The following is an 18,418-nucleotide window of genomic DNA, read 5'->3' as shown; positions in this document are numbered from 1 at the left end:
ATCACTAGAAACTCACAGCTAGGTGTGTTTGATCAGGGTTGGAGCTAAACTGTGCAGGACAGTGGCCCTCCAGGACCGAGTTTGAGGAACCCTGCGCTACTCCTTTAAAATTTGTCCAAAATCTGATCAGATAATCTTTAGACTGAGCCGCACAGAAATGACTAAACATATTTTTTTTATTTATCTCCGTTCAAAAGTTATGCCAAACTGAACGAGGTCGACACAAAATTGGTTTAGAGGCTGTATCTTTTTTTATTTTAGAAGGGGTTTAGAGCCAAACTTTGATCAATCGAAACGAAAATGGGTACACTTCATCAGAAGTATGATCTGAGGGTCCATGCCAAATTTGGGAACAGCGCCACCAACAGGTCATGAGATTTGGAAAATGGCTATATTGGCCAATAACTTTTGAACAGTTTGACAGAAAATCACAACCTTGGTGTCTATAGATTCCTTGTGTCATGCCGAATCAGGGGGTATAAGGACAACCCATTGGGCCGCCATTTAGAATTTTGGCATAAATTGCTATATCTTTTAAACAATTTGACATATCTTCACAAAAATTGGTAGGGATGATCAACACCATGTCCTGAAGGTACCTGAGAAGTTCAAAGACTTCATCTAGTGTTCCAGAGATATACGTTTTTTTTGTTGCAAAAATGATTATAACTTTTGAAAACTTTGTTCAAAATTCAATATCTTAATATCATTATGTTCCTTGGTTTATGCCGAATCCGACGATATCTTATTTGTCATTTTCCAACAATGTGACTGTCCGACATATTGAAGCAAATGAAAAACAGTTTTTTCGTTACTCCTCCTTCAAATCTTGCAAAATGTTGTCCAAAATTTGATCAGATGATCTTTGGACCGAGCCACACAGAAATGACTGAACGGACTTTTGATATTCACTACAGTTCCCGAGATATTCGTCTCCAAAGTTGACCTTGCCTCTATTTGTAGCCTTATGTTAGTTAGCTTAGCATGCTAATTGGTTAGCATGATAACCAGATGCCCCTCTTTCTAATGTGACTCTTCAGCTATCAGGCTTAACATATTATGTTATTAAGATACATTAGCATTAAGCTAGCTTAGCATGCTTATCTGGTTATTATGCTAAGTAATGCTTTTGTGTGTTCATTTTTACACTGAAGGCAGCTTGGTGAATCAGTGTCAACTGAGTGGCGCAACTTGCTAAGCCACAAACCCAAAACCTTTCAGGTTGAGGGTTTGAGTCCCGTGTGGGGCAACTTTATAAAATGAAGTCATTTAGAGCCAGCAGCTGCGGTTCTGCCTTCAAAAGCTCAAGTCTCTTGTAAAATTAAACTAACCATTGTATGAATGGCATGCTGTTTAAAGCAATAGGCTATAGCTTTGAAGATTGTTTAATTAAATCCAGTGTTTTGTAAGCATTAAACCATATGAATTGTGCAATGTTCAAAACATTCCTATAAAAAAAAAAAAAAAAAAAATCATATATCCAAAAAAGCCAAAAATATGAAAAAGCCATAGGGGCTTGACCATCAAGATAATCTTCACAAATTAACACAACTTTTATGAATTTTGAAGCCTAAATACAATTGCTAGAAATAAAAAGCTCACCTTAGGCTATAAATGAAATACACCACGGTCACTCAACTTCAACAATCACCACCACTAATGTGGTCTTTCAGTCGTTATTAAAAAACAAACATTTTCTCTTTTCTTTTAATGTCTCCAATAACCTCCGTAGTGTCCCATTAAGCAACCGCCTTTTTCAAAAGAATCACGAGTTGGGTATTACTGGTGTGTTTTATGTCATAGAATAAAATGTGAAAATATCTTGAGTTTGTGTTCACCACAGACCTTATTTCAGGCTTTTAACCACCAGGCTTTGGTTTGGACGATGGAACAGGAAGTGCTAAAATGCTAACTCGGTTACAGGTTTGGCCTACAAAAATACATCATCCCTGCAGCACTCTGTACCTCATCAGTGTCCTTGTTCTCAAAAACAGACAGTCCCGCCCCAAGATCACACCTTTGGTTGAGCCAATGTTGCTGCGTAAGGCTAGTCATAAAAAAATGTATGTTTTGATAGCGCCACAGAGCCATAATGTTCACACTTTTTAGGGATATTAGCTTTAAAAAAAGAGGCTTACTTGTAGTAGTCTCTGATTAATTATGCTTAGATAAAAGAAGGTATTTTGTTTGTCAAAAAAAAGACAACTCATTAAACTGTGCGGTTACCTTCCTGCAGTTTGCTGGTTGTTTTCCCTGGTGCAGCACTGACTGAGTTAGCTTGCTTCACCTCCACTAGCCCGTCAACTTCAAAACCTCCTTTTACATTTGGCAGCAGACACAGTCCTGACAAAATGGTCAATGGTACAATCATATTACTGCTTGTTTGACACTCCAGAATTACTATTCCCATAATGTTTTTTACAATAAACAATTTTGGTACCGTTGCCACTTGACTTGTTAAAAGTAAATCTAGTTTCTCAAGCAAAAGCAGTAATTGGTACAAAACTTCCAATGAGCAACTACAGAATGATACAACTCAGCTTTAGCAAAACATGCAGAGCAATCAATACCGTAGTGTCCAGTGTGAGCAACGTCTAGTTCAATCACGCTGTAAGCAATAGTGGTTTTAGGGGGGATGTTGATAGACACATTAGTGTCATACTCAAGAAAAGACTTCCCTTCATTGACTGACACCTGTGGAGAAACAAGAGAAAAAGACAGGACAGTCTGGATTAGGAGGAGAGGAGACATCAGGACCGGACATGCCTACTCTGGAATGTTGTTACTTGATGATGATGATGATAATACACCCATGGTTATGTCAATAGAAAAGAGAGGGGTGTGTGATTTCTTTTATTTATTTTTTCACAAAAGAAGAAAGGCCGACCTTTATTGTCTTATTAAACCCGAACATTCCAGTGCAGGTACCACCCTCCTGAACCTCTTCAGTGACAGTACAGGGCTGGGTGGTAAAGATTCGCTCCTTCACTACCGCCAACACCTCCCTCTGCGTGTCCCGTGTCTGCTGGATCAGAGAGTGCTGCAGGTCCAGAACTCTATAACCACAGGACAGATTTAAGTGTGACAGGTTTGTCACGTGTCTGTTTTTTTGGTCTACAATAGGGATGCTAATGATTAATCGATGACCGATTCATTGTCGATAATAACTTAAACGATAAAACTTAAGACATTAGAGTGGGATCAATGACAAATAAGGCTTTGAATACAATGAAAACCAAAAACTTTTCTATGAGATAGTTCGAAAAGCAAAGCCAAAGCATTTCGATCGCCCTCTGGTGGCTGGTTGCAGTATAAAATTTTAAAATGTTCAGTAAGTCTGGTTGTTTTTTCAACACATTCATTATCATTACTTTGAGTGTTATGCATGCACTTGAGCGCTAATTTATATTTTAAATGCTCAATATTATGGTTTAGAATTTCTCTGTAATGTAGAACAAGTTCACAATGTTACATTACATCTATTACACATATCATAAATGTGCTATTAGTCGACTATTCGCTTAAATTAACGATTACTAGTCGACTAGAAAAAACTTTAGTCGGGGGCAGCCCTACCCAAGCTTAAGCGCAGTGTGAAAAGTCCTATAACTGCCTTATGTGATATACATTTTTTTTTTAAAGCAACGTTTTTAGAGACTTACAAAACAGCCTAAATCTCGGTTTGTGATCAAGAGCATACTAAAAACGGGAAAGGAGAACTTCACTGACAAATTGTTAAAAATAAAACAAGAATTTTACAACACAAACAACATGCAATGCACTTGAATTTCCCCTTTTTTCATTCACCAGTGCCCTTAACAGTCACTTTACATTCACTTGTAATACGCGTGTAAACCACATTCCACATCACAACACTCCCTTATCTGACCAAGCTTGAGAAGACTGTGGCTCTAAAAAGTGGTCAGTCACTCACCTAGATTTGGAATCCTGTAAGAGCTTCTGGACATCCAATTCCTGTTTCTTTAGGTTTCCAAACGATGACTGAAGTTTGCTGGAGCCAGTCCCCCCTATATTAATGCTCCCCGGCCCAAGATCCGCTGCAGCACTTCCACTTTTGTTATCCACAACCTTGCCATTATACGACAAAAAGTCGGTTTCAACCACAACTGTGGACAAAAATAACAATGTAGCATCAGTTCTCCTACACATATAACACCTTGTTAAAAACAACATCATCAACCAACACTGGTTGTAAACATAATTTTTGGGAACCATTTACAGAGAGCATAAAGCTGGATGTGTTCATGATAATACAGTCCCTCGAGAAAAAAAAATGCACTTAATTCTAATAAATGTGCACTTGTACAGTACTTCCAATTATAAAAGTATAAAAAGTGTACATGCACATTATAATATTAATAAAAAAATAAAACAAGGCCAGTGTACTTAAAGAGAGTATACTTTACTTTCATGGTTATGTTTCTTAACACACACTTTTAAAAGTGCATTTTGTAATAGTCAAATTAAAACTTTACTTTAAAGAACATTTTAAAATCTTTTATCGTGCTTTGAAGAAGTAAACTTATTTTGATACGTTGACTATCATACTAAAGCGTGTGTAAAGTACTTGATTATAATTTTAACTGTAGTGTAGTATTCAATAGTGTAGTATTCAAATGTACTAAATTGCAACTTCATCATTACAAATGTGTAATTACATATATATTGAAATATATTACAATAGAAATTACATTTATAATTTATTTATCATCTTACCATAAATCCATAGTTCAAAGAAAATAGATTTATGAAATTAACATAACATTACATTGTGTTTAGCCTTTCAAAAAAGTGATGGATTAATGATCAATTCAAACGTTCATAGACCATTTCAGTAAAGAGTGACAGAAAAGGTGCTCTGTACCTGGATTTATTGGATCTCCAACAAGAACGTCATTTAGTTTGAAGTCTAATGTCAAGTACTTGGGCCGCTGCCAAAACCAGAAGCGATTACGCTTGATGACCAGGGCCAGAGGAACCAGACCGTCCGAGTCATTCAGACGGGACAGTGGGATCAGGGAACCTTCAGTGTCAATCTCAGAGAGCACGTTCTTAGTGGCTTTTGCAAACATCTTTAATGCTGACAGGGAGATTTTTGAGGGTCAGCTGGAAAAAGCACAAAACTGCCATAAGTGTATTTCATTTCAAAGTATTACTCCATCCAGTGTGCATTACTAAAAAAAAAAAACCATAAGTATCATGGTTCTCTAGACATGTAGCTGACCATGACAATGCCAAGGAATTCTTTGAAGCACCTTGTAAATACAATGTAAATACCATGGCACATGATTATTTGGTACACTGTCCTTCTTACACGTTACATCATGTACTTACTCCAGTAATAACAGTACATTATGCACAATTAGCAACTACCCATACTAACCCATTACTTGTTAACCCATACTAAATATCAGTGTTTCATTGTTATAACAAGGACACATTAAAATAAAGTGTAAAGGAATATTTATAATAAATAATTCAGAACCGTGTATTACAACCATATGCCAGTATCATGAACACTGGTCTAGCTGAAGTTGTAATAAATACGTAACAGGCATGTTGACTATGACACACTTACTCAAATAACTCGCTGTATAGCGACAACAATATTATGATGTCTAGTTCCGTAGTTACCAGCAGCAAGCTCATACCTATACATAATTTAGTCTTACATTGAAACTGACACTAAAGAAGGCGAAAGGTAACGTTACAATGTAGCGATATAATTATTGTAATCCTTTCTCTTCATAACATAGCAATTCGGACAAAAGCGCACTTAATTAATAGTAACTAATACAACTTTGCAGACAACAGAAAACTTGTAAATACTGATCCCGCGCTTACCGTCGTCTGCTCTTTTCGCGTGTGTGGCTGAAGAGAAGACAAGACAGTCATCTACTATCACAGCTGAAAAACATACAAAAGCCCGGCGAGTCATCAGATTTACACACGCCTAGCGTTTCCTCAGCCCCGCCTACACGTATTTCATTGGCTCACTCCCAGACAAAGATGATTTCATTCGCTGCACAGTGTGTCAATCAAAGAGCAGACTTCTTATCTCTTGAGAGAGAGTGTACTTGTAAACAACATGCAAGTTCTCTAAAGTTATCACCGAAAATCTTTGCTTAATTGAATTTGGAGTTGATTTCATGTAATAAAATAAATATGTAATTAAATCTAGCATAGGCCTACTTTATCATAATATAGCAGGTTGTGAAACCAAGTAGCCTACCGTGTCTTTCTGGGAATTAAAAACCATTAAACGTTTTGCCGTTAACTATATATTACTGTCAGAAATCTAAATATCTATTAGCCTACTATGTAAAAAAGAGGAAAGTTTTTAATATCTGGTGTGGCTCACAGTAGGGAGGGGCAGCCTGGAGGAATGAGATACTGTCAATGAGACACTGTTGGTTACATAAGGTTTAAATGAAAAGTGTTCTGTTTGAAAAACACTGAATTCAATAATAGTCCAGTCATTTTATGAAAGAAAGTTGGACAAATTGCAACAGTAGCAAACTCAACTGATTTTGTATCCTCAATGTCCTGAGTAAGGAAAAAAAAGACCCAAATATAGCCTGTTCATATGCCTATTCATTCTTTTTCTCACGTGAATAGGGTAAACATTTTAACCTTTAGATATCACCATGAAAATTACTGAGTTGATTACTTGCATCAAGACAAACAAAATGTATTACAATTTTTTTTTAATGCTCATGGGTAGCCTAAACGTTTTTTTTTTTTTACCTCAACATTAAGTATTTTACTGTTATATGTCAACAAGATTCAAAAAGACATTTTCACCTGGCTATACCCAATGTTTAGATCTGTTTTGGTATTTATGCAAATTAGCACATACGTAATTAGATTATGCACCGTTTGCCCATGTTAACAGACAATTAATACATAGAGGCAGGAAGAAGTACTTTAAACCAGCCTTTATTCATTATTATTTCAGAGATTATTTCACCAATAATAGTCGTACGTACCACAGCTCAACACACATCCAGATGTTCCCAATAAATTGCAGTAGATCACCAAGTATGTTTTATTAATGTAGGTTGAATAATCCATGTAGGAGAAACAAAGGAAATCTTTCTTACCCGAGTGACAGCTGATTGACAGTTGAATGGACCTTGAATGAATGACAGAATCTCTACATTTGTTTGCCTCTATAGTCTTTTACTTACAAGATTCTACAAGACATTTTCACCTGGCTATATCCAATGTTTAGATATGGTGTGTTATTTATGCAAATTAGCGCATACATTATTATGCACCGTTTGCTCATGTTACCAAAACATTTTTAAAAAACTTGTAATACATTTTTTGTTTGTCTTAATGTAAGTAATCAACTCAGTAATTTTCATGGTGATATCTAAAGGTTAAAAATGTTAGCCTATTCACATGAGAAAAATAATGAACAGGTGTATGAATAGGCTATTTAGGTGTTTTTCGAAATGTTCCCCTAATGGGATACAAAATCAGTTGAGTTTGCTTCTGTTGCAATTTGTCCTAGGTTGACCCCCATTTTGGCTTAAAATGACTGGACTAAAATAGGAACCTCACTCAACTGAAAAAACAAAACAAAAAAACTGCATTCAAAATTAGGAACAACTGTAATGAATGCCACTCAAGCCACTTTGATACTTCTGGACCTGGGCTGTGATTCTCAAATGCATCATAAGTCTGACTGTAGAAACCAAATGGATAGACAATTAGTCTACGTATCTACTTATGTTAACAACGCGTTTGGCAACCGCAGCCCCGGATGCTTTAATCTGAATTCTGTGTTATGCTATGCCACAGAATTCTATAGGAAAATGTCATGGTGTTAGTCTTTGTACTGAAACTCCACAGAAAGAGAGTCCTGCAGCAAGACAGTCACCCTAAACCCACAAGTAGATTGACCATAGATTGAATGTTTAAAGCAGAAGAAATATAATGTTTTGGAGTGGTCATGTCATAGTCTTGACCTTATAGAAATGTTGTTGAAGGATCTGAAGAAAGCAGTTTATGAGGCCAACAGGCAAACATTCCTCCAAGCTGATGTGCAGTACTGATCCACAGGTTTTAGAATTTTTTTGCTGCCATTATTATTGCTTAAAGGCACAATATGTAACTTTTTTGCTTTAAAAATAGCAAAAATCATTATATCTATGTTATACATTTTTTAGTTGTGTACTTATATTATCCCGACTGTTTCCAACAACTTTCAAACCAGGAGAAATTTGTAAATTAATTCGAAGACACGGACCGTTTCTTTATTTCCGTTTTGACGCCGCCAATGCCGTCATATCCGCGTTGTCCCTGGTTTCCGCTCGTGCTGCCATGGCAACCAGAGCCGTCAGAGAGCTCCCATAGACAGTATATAAACGAGAGCTCCACGTCCGAGACTTCGACCGCTCTACATGTACTTTATTAAACAGGTGAGCACATTTACATAAAACTAATCAATGTTTTATAGTTCAACAATGATAAAATGTCAGAATATGATCTGTATGTTATTCTAATGTTGATCTAGCTGCTAGTCTCATACAGACAAACTAACACATACATTTCAACACACTCAAATATCAGTTTAGTGTGATAGTGTAACTTAATGTTAGACCAAGTGAAACAGCGCTGCGTTACCTCACAAGTTTAATTTGTCTAATAAACTGACCTGTGAGTAGTAATTCTGCGTGTAGTTCGGTAGAATGAAATGTCCATAGGCTATTCCTTTTATATCCGCGGGACTCGCGTCGCGTGTGGAGCTGATAGCTGTCTCTTAGCAATCCCGAACTGCTTCATATCAGTCATGATAAAAGCATCAATGTATTCTGTCATCCATAAACATTATTAGATCGGTCGGCTTGACGTTGATGACAAGATCCATAATTCTTAGCAAATGTTGCGTCATCAATCTACGCCTTTGTTATTGTAAATAGGTTAGCGACCCCTAGTGGCGAAAAATGCCATACTGTACGTTTAAAGGGATAGTTCACCCAAAAATGAAAATTCTGTCATCATTTACTCACAGGGATTAAAGTTCTCCGTCGCTACGACGGATTTCCGTTAATTGCAGCAAGTCCATGACGGATTTCCGTCATTGCGGGTTCCAGTCTGTCCTTAAAGTCTTAAATTCACTTTTCATAATTTTAAGGCCGTAAATAGGCTTTCATTTCTCAAATAGTGTAATAAATATCTTAATTTTAGTTTGAATAGGTCTTAAATTAAGGAAAGACGAGGTGTATTCACCCTGCTGAGGGGGATGTGATCAAAGCCTGGAGTGGAGCAAAAGCACGTTCCTCTCTCCACTCTAAGCACTCTGTAATCACTCCGCTCATAGTCCACTCCGGGTTTTCAATTACCGCTCACGGAAAGTGCATGTCAGGCTACAGCTGAGCGCTGAGGTAGAACTATATTTCAGTGACACACTTATAATGCAGGTAGGGCTGGGCGATATCGATATAAAAAATATATCGATATATTTTTTAAATGCGATATGGAATTAGACCATATCACATCGATATAGTTCAAATTTGCGCTGTGATCCTTGCTCCCCGCGCCCCCGCTCCTCCTTTTCCACACTGCGTGCGTGTTTAGAGCATATGTTATGAGAGGCGAATCATGACTAACGTTACTTCAGAAAACCCAGCACAATAGGAACTACCAGGCAGGCAGTGACATAAGTGTACGCTGAAATAAAGTTTTTCACCTCAGAAAAACGAACTTTCTTGTCCTGTCAGCCGTTATCCTGTTCTCGTAGCGCACACTCAATTGCACGCGCAAATTCAGCGGCGCGCGCTGTATTGCTTCACTGATCAAGTGCAAAAGAAACTACGAGCATGCAACGCCGTTACGTTGTAAATTACACGAAATAAAAGTAATGCAGGTATGATTCTCATTCTATTCACCAGTTTCCATGTTTCATTAACAGTTATTGTTAATATTGTGTATTCATGATAACTGTCGTTTCCATATAACCCCAAAATGCTACTATTTTTCTTTGTGTTACTTTTTATATTTTTAAATGACTGTAGTGGCTCATACCAACATTGTATTAACAAAAACTAGTTTGGGACTGCTATTTAATAGCTTTAGCCTAGGCCTAATGTTTACAGTGCTATGCATAAGTTTAGACACCCATGCTAAAGTTGACTAAAAAGAGGAATAAAAAAATCATCTTTTGGAAATTGAACTTAAAGGTATAGTGGAGGATCTTTCCGAATTTTATAGCATAGCACTTATGCATAGCACTGTATTTATTAGCACAAGTCTTTACTATTAGTCATATTCTTACAATTTATGTTAAGTAAAGGGGAAAAGTAACTTACTTGTGTGTTAACAAATTTTGTGTAAACGTGTTATAATTTGCATATATATATATATATATATATATATATATATATATATATATATATATATATATATATATATATATGCAAATTATTAATTGTATTAGTATGTTCCATGCCTGGTTTTCATAGATTAAAATATAGCTTTTAAAATACGCCTACTGGCAATATAAAAGCGGTTTAAAACGTCTCCCCTTAAAACGCTATTGGTCTCGACTATTTAAAAAGTAAAAGGAATATGACTTGGCCTAAAAAAAAAAAAATTTCAGTCAGAAGAATTTTTTTCACTTTAATCCCTGTACTCACCCTCACGTTGTTTCAAACCTGTTTGAATTTCTTCTTTTACCGCTGAACACAAAGAAAGAAACCTGTGGAAGTAAAATAATGACAAATGTTTTTGAAACAAAAAAAGCTTGTTGAACTGCACTGCTTGAAAAAAAAAAATGTATAGCATTAGCCTAACCCTGCTTGCATCAGTGCATTGTATTTTTAGGGCTTGCATTGTTATGGGCTGAAATTCAACATGGTTGTATATTTAAGCTGTGAATATTTCAATTCAAAACATTTCACACACGTTTTCATTATTAAAAATTAAATAATCCATATTCACCATTCAGATTTCACTTACAAAATATTCATTCTGTTTAAAAATACTACCTATGATATTCGACAGGCAATTTCCGGTCCATTTTATTTCGCTTTACAAATTCGCTTCCACAAATTCAAATTCGACAGAAATTTGACATCCGGGAACGGCAGGAATATCAGTACATTATCGAAATTACATGGCTTGGTTGAATTCTAATGTAGAATGCGGTCTGTTATTTCTTGATAACAGACCGCTGCCAAGTATAACACACCATTGCCATGAAAAACAGAGCGTTGCTATGTACGCAGGATTCTAACCGTAGAGACGGAACGGACTATTTTCTTTAGTGGAAGCAATACAATCGTTTTTAAATCAATAAACTCCTTTTTAAATCAATATTTTGTGTCAAATTATTGATTTATTTTGTAGGAAATAAAACAATAAGCGGGATAATGTAGAGCGAGGCGGTTGTTATAGCGAATACAACCCCTTCAGGCTGATTCAAGACCCCTCCGCGAATCAGCCTGTCGGGGTTGTATTCGCTATAACAACCGCCTCGCTCTACATTATCCCTTACATAATCTCCATAGCTGTAAGTCGACCTCCGGCCGTTGATGAAGAAAACTATAGAGAAACGGATGAGAGTCATTCATTCATAAAAACGGATTCACAGAAATGGAGCAAGTTGTAAGTTTTTGTGATGATTTTCAGGGCCAATATATGGAAAAGCTGATAAAGACACAAAAACTGTGTTTAAATTTAAGTCTTCTCAGTTAGTTTTGCACATGTATGCAGCTTTCTCTACCGTGAATGAGATAATATTATTCCCCGACACTGATGTAACTTACAGATAAAACGTTAAATCAGAGGCAGTAGACATATTTCTCTCGGTTGTTTAGTTTTCTTAACTATATCTTATATCTCAGTGCTATGCTGCAGAACTGGGGATTCCCTCAATACGTCATTCTCCAGGATTCCCCTGATTTAATGACTTAAATTCCCAAGTTGATTGTACTTAAAAATTTAAGGCAGTAACTTTTTTATTGCAGCGCAGGTTGAAAAAAAAATATATATATATCTATTATTTAATTAATTGGATTCTCTTAATCTAATTATAGGATTAGCACCACTATTTCTTTTTTTAAAACTCCACAAGACTGCAATGAAAACTGCAAAAATCTCCTTTTTAACTCAATGACTCATTCTTTCCAGTGTTGCATACAGTATGACAGCACAAAATACTTTGTGGGTCATTAGGGGTTTTCCTCAACCACTATAAAAGCCATTAAAAAGGGATCTACACAAGCTACAGCTCAGGAACGATGTTTGCATGCAAACTGATTCATACCAGTATATTTATACTTGAGTTGTGACAGAAAGAAATCCCCAGATCACACAATCTGAAACTTCAGTTCCCCAGATTCATTGCCTCAGGCAAAAAACGCCCTGCAAATGCCTGCACTGTCTCAATCTGAAATAAAAACAACAAAGAACAATCTTTTAAACGAGACTTTATTGAAGGACAGAGGAAACGCTGCAGCGATCAACACGCAAGTACCCCAGTCCCCCAACATTTTTTCGTCATAGTGCGTAGTGAAATGAACACAGGTTACAGGTCAAACTGTGTGGAAGAAGCTTTAAAACACTGCCAGGCTCAAGTTGTGATGGTAATGTTGAGTACTATTGAGCCATCTGTCAGTCTTGTGAATAAGTTAAGATGAATATAAATATTTCTGAGAAACACCTCAAACATTTTGTTCATTCAAGAGTCTCAGAATAAAAGGCATCATAAAATTACAATACTTTGTTACGATACATTGGTTTTGAATAAAAGTTCTAGCAAAGTATATGTATACAATTTAATATAAGGCATTATATGTATTATATTCATAGTTAACAAACATCATAAATTCCTCGACAATTTCATTTTAAGAGGTAGACGACGCAGTTTTGTTCTGACAACATCCTATACTTTTTTTTTTGTAACGTTTTAGGCTGCGGTCATCTGCAGTACTATATTTAGCCACAAGAGACCACAATCCAACAGTTTTTCTCTTGGTTTCTTGTGCTACGTATTGTGCACATCAACTAAAATAAAATATGAACTGGGCCAAGATTGCATATTTCTCATACTTCAAGGGAGCCATTTGCATAAATGAAACCATACATAAATGTAAGCATAGTAAGGCAACTGAACTGCTGGGACATTAAATAATGAATATTAAGGAATGATTTGAAACGGTCAGATTGTAATTCTGCGGCCATCAGTCTCTCACAGCTTTCTCATAGTCTCTACCTCACTTTAAAAGGTGTTTGTTGTCTCTTGAAGCTGTAATGTTGGCCAGAACAGATAAGAGCAGGCAACGGTGAGCACAGATGTATGTTGGCTTCCTCTGAGTTACCAGAGGACTGGACAGTCAAGGTTAGTGAATCCAGGGGCTTTCCTTAAGTCCCAGTAAGTGTTGTTGCTCACCCAGGTGTCATCTTTGGACTTCCTGTTGGTGATAAAGCAGAAATCTGTTATAACAACTTGGATTTGGACCCCACACACTTTGGCCATGCATAACTCCCTTTGGAGTGAATTTTGTGCTTTGTAGACCTTTTTCATGCTCAAACAGCAACAGTAAAACAGTAAAAAAAAAAAAAAAAAAAACCCTGTAAGAAGGATAGTTAGTTCATACTGGAAGAATCGAGGTTGATGTGTTATTTGGTTCTCTTCCAGGACTTTGCGTCTCTCTCGCTGCAGCTGTTCGATCCTCTGCTTCTGCACCTCTGCAGATTCAACGTTCCCTTCCTCCAATAACCTGCATGTGCACATAAACAGTCTCATGTGAAATCCATTTGTCCTTGCATACACAAAGTGATGCAGTGATGTCATCGCCTGGTGTCCCTAAGGATTTAGTATGGTCCCGGATGTGACACATTTAACTCCAACCATGGATTTCAAAATTACTGGTAGTTTGGTGCAACGTTTTCTATCAGTAGAATATCGTCTCAAATCGGTATGCGAGATGCAAATCTATAAATCTTCCAATGTCAATAACTTATCTCATGAATATTAATTTGATCATACTCATGAGTGTCCACTCATAACTTGATGAATATTCATGGTATATCAATTTTAATATTGGCATTCCAGGTTCAGCTGAGATATTGAAATTAGTATCGACAATTGTCCAAATTCCTTAGCATTGGTATCATCCACTGCAGTGATGTTGTTGTTTAGTAAAACTATTAAAATAATTTATTGAAATAAAGATGGAATAAAATAAAATATAAATATTGGACTTGGCAACTGACTGAAATAAAATAAGTTTAATTTGTAAAGTGCTAATTACTAAAACTGAAAATAAATAAATAATAATAAAACTAGTCATTCAAAATATTAAAAAGATAATTTAAATTAAGTTAAGGTTAATTAAGTTAAACCTTATTTTAGTTTAGGTTTCATTCACTTTATCATTGTTAATTTTACTTTAGTTTCAATTTATTTAGGTTTTATTTTAATCTTAAAATGTAGGGCTTCCAATGTTAATGCACTAACTGGTATAATTTAAAAATGTTTAGTAGCATTACATTTCTCAGCACAGTCTAGTGTTATTGCTATAGTGGCATTTTCAAGCTCAAGTTTTGTAATATATTTTGTATGAAAGTATTTTATTTTAGTTTAGTTATCTTAGTTTTTATTTTCACTTGACTGAACGAAAATGTTTTCATACATGAGTATAGGTTTTTTACCTCTGGTCGAATCGTAGTCTGGTGTCCGTGGGTGGAAGATGTGGTTTGGTAAGAGGGTCGAGCTCATTGAGCTCCATAGCAAACTTAGTGAAACCATAGTACTGCTCATAATCAGGAGGCATGGGATCTGTACACAAACATAATAGCAGATGATAAATATTTTTTATTTCAATACATTCTGAAATATTAAGCAAATGAATCAATAACTACTAAACACTGGTAACTATATTGTCTGTGGAATACATCAGCTAGCAGGCAACAGAAAATTGGAGCACATCAACTGGGGCAGACTCTGTGTGTGTGTGTGTGTGTGTGTGTGTGTGTGTGTGTGTGTGTGTGTGTGTGTGTGTCTGTTTCCTACTCGTCCTCCAGATGCAGGTAGCAGAGGGTGGGCTGCCGCAGTACATGCCCTCATGCCATTTCCCAAACAGCTTATGGACGACTTTTCCTTTGTGGTCTGTGATAGCTCCCTCCACCTCGTTCATGGTGGAGTTCCAGTACTTCGCCTGCAAAGGACATAGATATGAGCAGAGCACCTCTGAACAAAGAAGTGTGTACATATTTAGATGAGACCACCTGGGTTAAGTAAGCTGATACTGAACAAATGAGTGAAAATACCGAATCAATTCACCATTAAGGTCTTGCTAATGTGGCATTATAAAGAACCGTGACATTTAACAGTAACTGCTGCAATCAGGTCAGATGAAGGAGATTTCCAGCAGATGTCATACTTGAGTCAGATAGTGAACTTAACTAATCTCATAGGGGATGAACCATGAATAATTATCTGACTTATGCAGAATCTCATTCTGTCCTGTTTCTTGTTTGATCCTGCTCTCCTTTGCCCTAATTGATCTTTTCTGTCTTTCCTTCACCCCTCAGCAAAGCCTAAGCCGTTGTCCTTGAAGCCAGCTGGAAGTCTTTGAAAACCTCAGCGTCTGAGTTGTGTTGTGTTATCTTAACTGTGCCACACAGATCCCTCATTAGATGCTAAAGAATGCGGCGCTCTCTGAAAGGCCAGAAAGAGATGACCGACATGTTTTAAGTCCTACAAGTGTGGAGGATGTCAGACTGTCAAACATGGCAGGGCAGAATAACAACTGATCCAATTCTATGGCAATTCAGACTTTATAACTCACAATTCTGAATGTATAGCTCTAAATTCTGAGAAAGTCAGAATTGCAATTATAAACGCAATTCTGACTTTATTTAAATCTAAACTAAGAATTACAAGAAGAAAGTCAGAATTGTGAGATATACACTTGCAATTGCAAGAAATAGTCAGAATTGCATGTCAGAATTGCAATATTTAAACTTGCAATTATAATGTGCAATTCTGACAATTTTTTTGCAAATGCAAGTTTATATCTCAAAGTTTATAACTTTTTTCCTCACAGTTCTGAGTTTATATCTATATCTAAAAAAGTCAGAATTACGAGTTATAAACTTGGAATTGCAGGACATAAAGTTAGAATTGTGATTTGCATTAAAAATAGTCAGAATTGACTATATTTATTTATATCTTGCATTTTTTTTCTCAGAATTGGGAGATATAAACTTGCAATTGCGAGTTATAAAGTCCTAATTGCGAGATCACAATTACAAGTTTAGATATAAACGCATACCGGAACCGGGCACACACAAAGAGCGGCACGTTTCAGATAGCGCGCAATCTCTGAACTAATTCCTCTTTCACGTCTCCATGCACTTGGATGGACACATACAAGTTTTTTTTGTTGTTTGTCAAAATACCCATCTCGGCAAGTATTCTCGTAAACAGTTGGTTATGTCTTAAGTGAACGTAAAGAGTTGCAAAAGAAATCAAATGTGTATCATTACATTGGATCCGTGCATGAGGTCTTAAAGTGACAGCACCCTATAAATACCTGGTGTTGTCTGTCATTAATGTTAATCAAACAACAAAACACAGCTTTAACAAAGATTAAATTTCTATTTTAAATTTATAGTCAACATAGTGTTATTTTATATTTAATTATTACATTTATGTACCCAAAATGTATACAACAGTTAGACCATACTTTATTTGTAACTTTGTTATATTGTATTTTTCTATGCTTGTAATTAGAGTATTTGTTCTTTTTACTGACTGTTCACTTGCCTTAAAAAATGTTTTAACTTAGTTAGTTAGGCTAGTAGTTGGCTGTGATATCAGAGTACTTAAAGTGAGCTTTAAGCAATAAATGGAAAGCCGTTGAACCACTACCTACCATATAATGCAGTGTGGAGAAACCTTAAAATATCAGAAAATAAAACATTTCAGAATATATGGGATGGAGAGGCAGCTGACCTTGATGAAGGTGACTTTACACTGGCATTTCTCACTGTTGTAGTTTTTGATGGAGATTTCACCATAGTGCTCGATCCAGCGCTGCCCACTTAGAATGTTGTGGATACATGATGTCACCTTATTCCATTCATAATGATCCCCAAAGCTGCAGGAGAGAGTGACGTGTGAGTGTGTGTCTACTGTCAATTCATAATTAGCCTGTTATTAGTGTTAGTTTAAATTAGTGTTTAGGATAATATTAAAATAGTCAAATAGTGGATTTTAAGCAAACATAATTGCTGTGCATTAAATTGATCAAAAATGACAGTAAAGACATTTATAATATAACAAATATTTCTATTTCAAATAAATGCTCTTCTTCTGTACTTTCTGTTCATCAAAGAATCCTGAAAAAAAGTATCATATTTTCCACAAAATGATTAAGCAGCACAACTGTTTTTGTCACATGTAGCCTGTTTTGGTTTAGTTTTCTCTGTACTGTTCCCGTTTTGCCTGCCAGATTTGAGAGTTAGTTACGGTGGTTCTTAATTAGTTAACACCTGTTCTGTTTCAGGTAATCATTCGCTTTTTATTGAAGCCCTCAGGTTCCTGTGTTCCATTGTCCGGTCTCGTATACGTTTACGTGGTTGTGTTCGCTATTCTAAAGCTATCTCCTGAGTTTTAGTTAGTGTATTATGATAACGACTGTGTTTTTGTTATTACTCCTTCATCATGCGCATTCTCTACATCCACGCCTGACAGAAGACCGGACCCATTCAATATGGATTTACCAGTGGTCCAACTGCTCTGTATGGACCAGGAGCAGCAGTCCCTCAGGGTCCACACTTGAAAATTTCAACATCTGCTATACAAACTTTCCTGACCGCTCCTTGTGCACTTTCTACCTCACAAGTCTGAATGTGGAAACGAAAGCATGCCTATCCAAAAGTGGCCAACACTATCTGCCTAGCAGAGGATTCCAGCCCCACTCGGAGCCAGAGACAAGCCAGCCATCACCCCCATGCACAGACAAGAAGCCAGAGCCCACTGCAGACAGAGGGCTTGATTCTGTCATGATTCACAAGCCAGCGCCTGAAATGAGGACTGAGCCAACCATCGCCCTGGAGCCTGAGCTCCACTGTGAGTCTGATGAGGTGTGTGAGCCGGCAACAGCATGTGACATCATGGGACAGCTAGTGGAGTTGGAGGAAAAGGAGGAAGACCCTGCCCACACTCCCACTTCTGAGCTGAAGCTGATATTTTATGACTTAGAAGAGGATGCTTACCTTAACCTCCCATCCCCAATGTTCCGCCCAGCCCGATGTCTCCTGTGTCTCCAGAGTTCCTGGCCAGCCTCACGACCTCTTCTTTGAAAGTCAGCCAGTCCGTTAGCCCTGCCTCCATTTTTTTCCTTCAGCCCCTCGGCTTTTCCTATAACACCAC

At 36.8% G+C, this 18,418-nt stretch overlaps 2 protein-coding genes across 9 annotated transcripts in view; both read right to left on the bottom strand.

The window, feature by feature from the left end:
* gsdmeb (gasdermin Eb) overlaps positions 1 to 6,010 on the bottom strand; it is a 102,431-nt gene extending 96,421 nt beyond the window's left edge. For 6 of the 7 annotated variants that reach the window (XR_014031841.1, XM_081389485.1, XM_081389488.1 and 3 more), the window contains exons 1-6: positions 5,866 to 5,976; positions 4,886 to 5,127; positions 3,935 to 4,127; positions 2,888 to 3,056; positions 2,571 to 2,694; positions 2,227 to 2,343 (exon numbers count right to left, since the gene is read on the bottom strand). Coding sequence is in view for 6 of the 7 variants with exons in the window: in XM_081389485.1 (XP_081245611.1) it covers positions 2,227 to 2,343; positions 2,571 to 2,694; positions 2,888 to 3,056; positions 3,935 to 4,127; positions 4,886 to 5,093 (811 nt within the window). In the remaining variant the exon portion in view is untranslated. Of the gene's footprint in view, positions 1 to 2,226; positions 2,344 to 2,570; positions 2,695 to 2,887; positions 3,057 to 3,934; positions 4,128 to 4,885; positions 5,128 to 5,865 lie in introns of all 7 variants that reach the window. The other variant, XM_081389483.1, reaches the window with a different exon arrangement.
* Positions 6,011 to 12,444: 6,434 nt separating this feature from the next.
* osbpl3b (oxysterol binding protein-like 3b) overlaps positions 12,445 to 18,418 on the bottom strand; it is a 98,181-nt gene continuing 92,207 nt past the window's right edge. For both annotated transcript variants that reach the window (XM_081389468.1, XM_081389469.1), the window contains exons 18-22: positions 16,997 to 17,141; positions 15,050 to 15,194; positions 14,689 to 14,815; positions 13,632 to 13,754; positions 12,445 to 13,445 (exon numbers count right to left, since the gene is read on the bottom strand). In XM_081389468.1, the coding sequence (XP_081245594.1) occupies positions 13,349 to 13,445; positions 13,632 to 13,754; positions 14,689 to 14,815; positions 15,050 to 15,194; positions 16,997 to 17,141 (637 nt within the window). In that variant the 3' untranslated portion in view covers positions 12,445 to 13,348. The remainder of the gene's footprint in view (positions 13,446 to 13,631; positions 13,755 to 14,688; positions 14,816 to 15,049; positions 15,195 to 16,996; positions 17,142 to 18,418) is intronic.

This window comes from Scardinius erythrophthalmus (genome assembly GCF_964197995.2).
Source record: "Scardinius erythrophthalmus genome assembly, chromosome: 16".
Lineage (NCBI taxonomy): Eukaryota > Metazoa > Chordata > Actinopteri > Cypriniformes > Leuciscidae > Scardinius > Scardinius erythrophthalmus.
Note: the sequence above shows the minus strand (reverse complement) of the source record. Positions and strands in the feature narration are given on the sequence as shown.